This window comes from Cricetulus griseus, chromosome 6 (assembly GCF_003668045.3).
Source record: "Cricetulus griseus strain 17A/GY chromosome 6, alternate assembly CriGri-PICRH-1.0, whole genome shotgun sequence".
NCBI lineage: Eukaryota > Metazoa > Chordata > Mammalia > Rodentia > Cricetidae > Cricetulus > Cricetulus griseus.
In genome coordinates this window covers 100,330,358-100,340,180 of record NC_048599.1, presented here as the reverse complement: position 1 = coordinate 100,340,180, position 9,823 = coordinate 100,330,358, and the positions used below count along the sequence as shown (strand labels likewise).

Below are 9,823 nucleotides of genomic sequence, written 5' to 3'. Positions count from 1 at the left end.
TGCTTTTGTTTCAGTTTCTCTGCCCCATGACCTTCCACCAATCCACTGGACAATTCCTGTGTGCATTGTGGTGTGCTGTGGTATACAAGGCTGAGTAGCTATCAGAGAGATAGTCCTAAAAACAACCTGACAGTGCTATAACATGTCTGCTCACAGTGTTCTTGGAATAGAGAAAAGAGCTGTTAACCATACTGTAGTGTCAAAACAGCTACACGGGTGATTTTGGGTTCCTGAAGTTAAGTTTCTCAGGCCAAGGAAGAAATAACATGCCAAGCAGAGAAAGCAACTTGTGCGGAAAATGAAAAGGGAAGAAAGAGCAAGGAGAGTAGTTTGGAGAAGAGTGCCATGTCTGGGAAGAGTTTCTACAAGGTTTGTATAGAGAAGTCTGGACCTCTCATGTGGGCAGTAGCTGCTGAATCAGATCTTAAGCTGGGACAAATGGGTTCATTATCTGGATGGAAAGCTAACTCTGTATATAACTGGAGAAAGGAGAAAGTCAAGTCTAGAGAAAGTAGCAATAAGGGTAAGGAGAAAAGGCATTTAAGAGGTTGGTCTCACAGGACTTGATGATAGGCTGGGTGAGTAGAAGAGGAGTTGTGACATTAATTCCTAACTTTCTGTTTTGAGGGCCTGAGTGGGAGTCAAGCTGTTAACTGCAATGAATAGAGGAGGAAGAGACTGCAAGGGAACAGGTCTACATTGTGTTTTTCACGGATACACTGCAAGACCCTAAGCAATTCACTAATCTCTCTGAACTCCACTTTCATCAGCAAAACAGTCAATCAAGATATCCACCTCAGAGGTTTATCATCAGAGCAGGGTGTGTGTTTGTGTGTGTGTGTGTGTGTGTGTGTGTGTGTATGTATGTGTGTGTGTGTGTGTGTGTGTTTGTTTTAATACATGTGTCTATCAGGGGATGCTTAAGTTCCATGTGCTCTGTGAGGAACAGCTTAGTAGGGGAAAAGCATTGGGCATCTGACTTTGGCTCTTTACAGAGATGTGGCTACAAGTTGCTTGTCTTTTCTGTACCAGTTTTCATCTGTGAAATAGATCAGATAAGGGAAAAATGGCATTTTATGGAATGCTGTAAGGGTAAATAAAAGATGAAATTTTCTATTTATCAGATTGTTCAAAGTATAAGAAAACAAAAAGAAACCCCTTTAATATCCTGATGATTTGGTAAGGGTATAAGGAAACAGAACTCTGAAAATAAATATAAAATCAGTTTCTGTTTTGAGACAAGCAAACAGGGCCTTTCTGCCTTGTGCTCTTTTAAAAAAATTATTGTATGTGATATATATATATATATATATATATATATATATATATATATATGCAGCAGTTTGCCTGGTATCTAAGGAGTTCAGAAGAAAGAATCAAATCCCCATGAAGTGGAGCTGCAGACAGTTGTCGGCTGATGTGTGTGTGATGGGAATCGAACTCAGGTCCTCTGGAAGGGCAGGTACTATTAACCACTGAAGCATCTCTCCAGCTTCTGGTTTGTACTCTTCATACTCCCTCCTCCTTCCTCTTGAGTTCTGGGATTACAAGCATGTATAGCCACACCTCTCTACCTTGCTTTGCTTTTATAAAAAGCAATTTATCAAAATGTATTAAGATGTCAGCGTCAACATTCTTCGACTTAGTAATCCCACTTCAAGAAATTCCTTCCTTCTCTCTCTCTCTCTTTCTTTCTCTCTCTATCTCTCTTTTTGAGACAGGGTTTCTCTGTGTAACAGCCATGGTTGTCCTCAAACTCACAGAGATCCACCTGCCTCTGCCTCCTTAGTTCTGGGATTCAAGGCATACACCACCATTGCCCGGCAAGAAATTTCTTAAAGGGTAAAAATTTGTATATGTGTATTTACTAGCAAAAGGTTTTTTATTAATTAAAAATTTTCATTATCTTACATCCTTATCAAAGTTTTTCCTCCCTCCTCTCCTCCCATCCCCCCTCCACCTCCCGTCCTGTCTACTACCCCCCCCATCCACTCCTCCTCAGTCTGCATTCAGAAAGGGGCAGGACTCCCATGGGTGTCAGCAAAACATGGCATATCAAGTTGAGGCTAGACCAAACTCCTTTCCCTACATCAATGTTGGGCAAGGCAACCCAGTATGGAGAATAGGTCCCCAAAAGCCAGGTAAGTTCCAGGGACAGGTCCCGATCTCACTGCTAGGAGCCCTACAAACAGACAAGCTACTGGCATATAAAGAGCTTAGGTTGGTCCCCTGCAGGCTCCCTAGCTGTCCATCCAGAGTCTGTGAGCTCCTATGAGCTCAGGTCAGCTGTTTCTGTGGGTTCCCCCTGGCTCATACAATCTTTCCTCCCTCTCTTTAACAGGACTCCTGGAGTTTGGCCCAATACTTGGCTGAGGATCTCTGCATCTGCTTGCATCAGTTACTGGATGAAGGCTCTCTGATGACAATTAGGGTAGTCACCAATCTGTTTATAGGAGATGGCCAGTTCAGGAACCCTTTCCACTATTCCTAGCAAAAATTTGAAGCAGATGAAAGACCCATCAGCAGAATTAGTAAAATCAATTTAGTAACTACACACAGTTGCAAAGTTGGCTAAGAGGTACTGTGTGCATTTTGCATGGAAGATCTTAAGATACAACAGAGTTTAACACAATGCAATAGAATCAGGCTAGCATGCTACCATTGGACTAAAAATGTGGGGAAACATGAATTGTTCATGTAAGAAGTATCTTTGAGAAAATATCCATGACATGAATAAAATTGGTTGCTTCGATGAAGAAGGACTACATGGCTGGGGACAAAGGGAGGAAAAGACTCCATTGTATATTCCTCTGGATCTTGAGCCACACAATTGTCAATTTATTACTTATTTAAAAATAAAGCAACAAATTATCATTATTATTAGAGGTGCTGGGCATGGGACCCCAGGACTTTATGAATGCTAGGCAAATACTACACCACTGAGCAAAATTCCAACTCTCAAAGCAACAAATTAGGGGCTGAGAGATGGCTCCTCAGTTAAGAGTACTGGCTTCTCTCCCAAAAGACCTAGGTTTGATTCCCAACACCAACATAGCAGCTAACAATTGTTTCTATCTCCAGCTCCAGGAGATATGATACCCCCATTCTAGCTCTTGTGGGCACTGCACCTATGGGGTACACAGATATACATACATACATATGGGCAAAACATCTATATCCATAAAAAATTTAAGCAACAAATTATAAGTGATTGGTACATGTGTGTTAAATTGGTATACACCTGTGTGTATTCATAAATATCTTTTAAAAATGTGAATACAACAGAAAAGAGTCGAAGGCTTTACAAATACTTTACCAAAGACAGAACCTGGAAGTACACTTGAAAATATAAAAGTCTAACTTCTATATGTCAAACAAATAAGAAAATGCCACAATGAGATTTTTTTTTTCAGTGCTGGGATCAAACTCATTGCCTTATGCATGCTAGACAAGAATTCTACTACCAAACACACTCCCCCAGCCCTTTTGCTAAGAAAATTTATAGCACATGGCAAAGGGTTAACACACTAAGGGTTTATAAACTAGCAAAGAAGACACAAACCTTTTAATAAAAATATTAAGCCCAAGACAGAACACCTCACATTTGTTCCTTTTTGTACTTGCTCTACCCAATGGAATCAACTTAGTGTCATTTCTCGTGGCCCTTCCAGGGTCCTGAAGATAGTCAACCTCCATAAGAAATTGAGGGATTCTTTACCCTTGCAGGTGGTGGAGGGTGTGGGTACCCAGGTTCATATCTGCCTACTCTTGTTGGAGACTCAGGGTGGAGCTACACAAGTCTAGGGCAGAGGTTTAGCAAACATGTTTCAAAGGGAGAGATGCTCTTCAAGAAATGAAGGCACCTCCTTCAACACTGTTCTGTCTGCTCTGGACCAAGGCTGTCATAGGGCCAGTGCCAGTTCTTCCTTTGTTCAGGCTGTAGAAAGGCAATGGACTGTGGAAAGTCTAAGCTCCATCATTTTTGCTAGGATAGCATTTATATTTAATATCAAGTCTCTGTGTGGTTATTTGGGGATTGGCTGGCAGGACAGAAAGCCCACCTACACTCACCATGCTTGTAGACGTGGTTCAGGTAAACTCATGAGTCAGCTAGCCAGGGCACACTGCTCTTTCACTCTGTTCACTGTCCCTTTTATAGAAGCATTTCCTTCCTGTTCTGCTCCAACCCCAAGAAGCTTGTTAAAAATAAAGATTCTGGGCCAGGAGTTGGTGGTTTATGCCTTTAATCCCAGTACTCAGGAGACAGAGGCAGGTGGATTGTGAGTTAGAGACCAGCCTGGTCTGTAGAGTGAATTCCAGAACAGCCAGGGCTACACAGTGAAACACTATCTAGAAAACCCAGAACAAACAAACAAATAAATAAAGATTCCTGAATCAGCCCTGTTGGATTAAAATCTCTGGGAGTAGGTCAATGAAACTACCTTTAAGTAATTCTCAATGGTGATTCCAATAAATGCAAAGTAGTTTTGGGTGTCAATAATCCAAGGATCCTCTTAGCCAGTGCAAAATAATGATAGAGTTCTTTATTGCTGACCAACAGACATTTATTAAATATCTACCATGTATAAAAATGCTGGCTTGGCCCATGAGTTTCTCATCTGCAAGACTCAGGGAAGAGGCCAGTATTGAAGTGTTTCTTAGGGAAGCCCTGTTATCAGAATGCTAAGAGATTTAAAATTTCTGTCTTTAAGACCCCTTCCTGTGTCCTTACTTCTAGCCTTTGATGCCTGGAGATGCTGAGAGAACTGAATTTTAATCTCTTTTCTTAGTCTGGAATAAGAGAACACACCCAGACTGTCTTTTACTCCCATAGGTTAAGAGATCATCTCTGTTTTTGGATATGCAATCCAAGAGGTCAATTGTGCTGAAGTAGCTCCAAGAGTTAGCGCAGTGGGGCTTATGGAGGAAGGCACCTTGGTGTTTCCTAAGATCAACTTTAAACACACAGAAGATAAGGCCACCAGGAGCCACAATTTCTATCAGAAAAGAAGCTTGTTATTAGAATAGGAGAGAAAGGTAGAGGGGGAGGGTGGGAGTGTGGATGGCTGCTGTGGTAAGCAGGTGGTGGGGGAGGGGACAGGCTATTTCAAAGCATTCCTACATCAAACTCACTAGGGCAAACAGGCCCCTTCTTTGTCACCTCCCGTGGAGAACTCACAGCCCCAAGACAGGGGCAAGTGGCCCTTGAGGATTCAGGACTTAAACAATTAATAATATTAATAAGACATTTCCCCTCATTCTATGAATATTGGAGACAAACGGGATAGTTACTAAAAATATTCTCTATTCACTTACCTTTATTCAAGTTTTCCCCAATAATATCTTCCAATCTCTTCTCAGAGAATTATAGGCCTCGATTATTCTGGAGTATGAGCTGAGATACAATGGCAGAGCGCTTGCCTAGCCTGTGTAGGTTTGGGTGTGTGGTTCTCTCTCTCTCTCTCTCTCTCTCTCTCTCTCTCTCTGTCTCTGTCTCTGTCTCTGTCTCTCTCTCTGTGTGTGAGTGTGTGTGTGTGTGTGGAGAGAGAGAGAGAGAGAGAGAGAGAGAGAGAGAGACACACAACACACACACACACACACACACACACACACACACACACACACACACACACGGAATCATCTAGTAGACTTAAAGTAGAGCTAAGACCCAGAATGAATCTTGTCAGAAATGAATCTTGTTCCTTTGGTTTGAGAATATCTTTTTCTAGGTTTAATAAAATGTTCTTACTAGGACAGATGGCAAGCATCTGCTGAATCTGGGCATGAGTTCCAACAAACATTAAGTACACTCACTCAAGGCTGAGCATGTAGTTCAGTGGTAGAGTGCTTACTGAGCGTGTATTGGGCCCTGGGTTGGATACTCAGCTCATCAAAACCAAAATAAAAATTCTGGAGTGAAGATAGTAATCCAAGCCCTAAGGACCCAAGTATTAGAAGAGTGAATGAGAAGCAGACCATACCTCTCTGCATGGGTTCATTAAGAACTACAATTAAGTCTGGACAAATATTGAACCTTACTCCAGCCTGCACTTCTGGTGTCCACTCTCAATATAATTGAGAAAACAAAGTAACAGCAACAACAATAATAAAAATAGGGGGCTCGAGAGATGGCTTGGTGGTTAAAAGCAGTGGCTGCTCTTCCAGAGGACCTGGGTTCAAGTCCCAACACCCACAGGGAAGCTCACACCTGTCTCTAACTCCAGTTCCAGAGTTCCAACACCCTCACACAGACATACACGCAGGCAAAACACCAATGTACATAAAATAAAATAAATCATTAAAAATAAAAATAGCAACAGCTACTCTATTTAATTTTAGTATACTTTCTACTTCAAGCAAAGACACAATCTCCAAAGATTTGCTTCAGGGGAAGCAAATAATGGAGAGTTCTAAGTGGAAGCTCTATTTTTAGTGGAAGGATTCCACTTTCCCTTCAACTCAAAGAACCCTACACCCATATAGCTTTGCGTTCAGTCACATGTCATCCCTTGCATTCCTAGCTCTAGGTTCTTTGGCCTCTCTGGCTCAGACTCACCAGCACAATACACTTGTTTGCTTACAAGTCCACAGCCCTGAAAGGGGCTCACTTCCTGGACTATGATGCCAAAGAGTGGAATTTCAGGCAAGGGTTCAATCACTCTTTCATGACAAGTGGATCCATAAAACAATAATAAAACGTTACTCACTGTAACTTAGAGGCTGTAATAGACCAAGTTTTCAGGGCACTGGAATAAACCAAGAGCAGACCCTTTAGAATCTTCACTACACAGGCTTTTAGGAAATCACCTTCATTTACTTATAGCAGTGTGTAAATAGCCTGTATTTTTTCTTAACTCGGTATTTTCCTACAGCCCTAAAGAGGAACACATGAAAAGAAATGATTAAGGAAGTTGGAAAGTTTGTCAATGTAAAGCCTGTCTGTCTAACCCTTCTATTCTTCATTTCCTCTGCCAATTGCACTTTTATTTCCCGTCTCTCTACACTCAGTAAACAAAACCATATTATCAAGGGAGAGACGTGAGCCCATTAACATCGTGAGCCCTCAGATTTCACTCGCAAGAGACGACGCAGCACTTATCTGATGGAACAGAAGCTTTAATTGCTTTAAGGTACAAGCCAGTCCAAACCTCTGAGATCTGACCAGTCCCCAGGATGCCTTTGCGCCTCCAGCCAAGAGTCTCCTTGAAAGCGCATTGGTGGGTGTGTCAGCCTCTCAAACAGTACACTAGGGCTTTCCACCACAGGGTGGTTTCTTTATTCTGATGACCTCGTCTGAGGGGAAAAGTCGGCTCCTTCCACACCAGACAGAAACTTATTTTCTGCCCAAACCAACACCGGCACTACAAACATCCATCCTTACCATGTCGCCACAAATTGGAAGGGATGCCGAAGGGAATGCTGTGAGGGATTTTGCAAAGAAAAGCTAGTGAAAGTGATTTCATCCCCAGGTCCCAGGAGTTGTCCTTGAGGCAGAAAAGAGGGAAGAGCCAACATCTGCTCTAGGTTTAAAACAGGAGTGACTCCAGAGCCAAGAAAACTCGAATGCACCCAGGAAAAGGGGGAAGGAGTAATTTGACCTTCCCAGAAGGAGGACCGAATAGTGTCCCCGCAGGGCGAAGGCAATTCTTCCACCAGCCTCCTCCAAGCCCACCCCGCCAGTCCCTGGGGAGTAGTCCTCAGGGTCCTGAGAGGGACTTGCGTCAGTCTCCCTCCACAGCTTTTCTATGGCAATACCTGTCGTGTGAGCCTTTGCCCTGGGCTCTTGGCCCGCCCTCCCCAGGCCACCCAGGGCCGGCGCCGCTCTTCCCGGGGCTGGGCGGAGGCCGCCGGCTGCTCTGACTAAGTTGGCAGCGGGGCAGGCTCGAGGAACCGCGCGCTCCAGTCGGGACCCGGCCAGTGCGGGGAAGGCGCCGATTGGCCGGCCTGCGCCACGTGGCCGCTGCCGCCGGTATATGAGGCCACTATTTACCTCCGGCTCTCTCGCCATGGCTCGGCGAGGGCAGCTGGGGTAGCGGGAAGGTGGAGCTGCGTGGACCTGCAGGGCGCAGGGCTTACGCCCGGCGGAGCGAGCCATGAGTTCCTACCTGGAGTACGTGTCGTGCGCCGGCGGTGGCAGCGGAGGGGTAGGCGGAGACGTGCTCGGCTTCGCACCCAAGTTCTGCCGCGCCGACGCTCGCCCCGTGGCCCTGCAGGCCGCCTTCCCCCTGGGCAGCGGCGACGGCGCCTTCGTAAGCTGCCTGCCCCTGGCCACCGCCCGGCCCGCGCCGTCGCCCCCCGCAGCCCCCACTCAGCCTCCGGGATCACAGCCCACCGCGCCCCGGTACGCGCCCTGCACCCTAGAAGGCTCCTACGAGCGGGGCGCCGCACCTGCCTCTGCGTCTGCCACCGACTATAGCTTCTTGGGGTCCGGAGCGGCGTTCGATTTCCCGGGCGCGCTCGGGAGAGCGGCGGACGACGGCGGGGCGCACGTCCACTATGCCACCTCGGCGGTCTTCTCCGGCGGAGGATCCTTCCTGCTCAGCGGCCAGGTGGACTTCGCTGCCTTTGGCGAGCCTGGCCCCTTCCCCGCGTGCCTCAAGGAGCCAGCGGACCGCCACCCCGGGCCCTTCCAGACTGCGTCCCCGGCCCCCGGCGCCTGTCCTAAGCCCGCCTCTCCCACCTCCGGCCTCCCGGCCGCCTTCAGCACTTTCGAGTGGATGAAAGTGAAGAGGAACGCCCCCAGGAAAAGTAAGGAGGTGGGCGCTGGAGGGAGGCACTTGGGGTGGGGAGAGCAGTCTTCTCCGAGCTTGGCCCCGAGCATGTGGCCTGGATAGAGCTTCTGCCCTTAAGCGGTCATAGTCCTGGTTCAGAAAATGCTCCAGGCGCTGAGAAAATCAGGACAGAGCCCTCGGTGGAGCGCTTCGTCTGGCATAGCTGTGTCCATCACTCAGGAGGGCCATGCTTGTGACTTTGGTCCTAACTCTTAGCCCTCACTAGACAGTCTCAGCATCCCCTCGCGCCACTGACACCCCGTCTTTATGTTGCAGGCAAACTCTCCGAATACGGAGCCGCAAGCCCCTCCAGCGCCATCCGCACCAATTTCAGCACCAAGCAATTGACAGAACTGGAGAAGGAGTTTCATTTCAATAAGTACCTAACTAGAGCCCGACGCATCGAGATAGCCAACTGCTTGCAGCTGAATGACACCCAAGTCAAAATCTGGTTCCAGAACCGTAGGATGAAACAGAAGAAAAGGGAACGAGAGGGGCTTCTGGCCACAGCTGCCTCTGTGGCCTCCCTTCAGCTTCCTCGGTCAGAAACAAGTCCCCCTAACTCTGGCCGGAACCTAGGAAGCCCTTCTCAGGCTCAAGAGCCTTGCTGAGGTCCACTCTTAAGGCCAAGGACCTTTGATCTACAGAAGTCACAGACTGCCCCCACCCTTGTAAAGACTTGGGAGTTCAGTTTGGGTGTGGGCAGAAATTAGTACGGATTTGACTTGGCAAGGGAATTGTCAAAATTGGCATCTGAGTTCCAGAGGCTGTGTGTAGAGATATTATTTTGATATCTCTTATTTGCATATTATTTCTGCCTCATCAGGGAAACGGTGTCTAGCTGCCAGCCTAAGTGCTGCTATGTTAGTACAATTCCTGGGTGTAGAGTGGCAGGCCTTTTTAGTTGTTGAATTCTGCCAACCCTCTGATGTGGTCAGCAAAGCACCTCTCTGAAGTTAATTCAGTTTAAATTTCCAGGACACACTAGATATATTCAGCTTCTTGAGATAACCAAAGCTAGTTAGGGTCTCCTTGATGTAGCTAAGCTGCTT

General features: G+C 46.4%; 1 protein-coding gene across 1 annotated transcript; it reads left to right on the top strand.

Moving 5' to 3' along the window:
- The first annotated feature begins 8,093 nt into the window (after positions 1–8,093).
- On the top strand, positions 8,094–9,382 carry LOC113835212 (homeobox protein Hox-D1). Its single transcript, XM_027420048.2, has 2 exons — positions 8,094–8,748; positions 9,048–9,382. The coding sequence occupies exons 1-2, from the start codon at positions 8,094–8,096 to the stop codon at positions 9,380–9,382; spliced, it is 990 nt and encodes a 329-aa protein (XP_027275849.1).
- Positions 9,383–9,823: the final 441 nt, after the last annotated feature.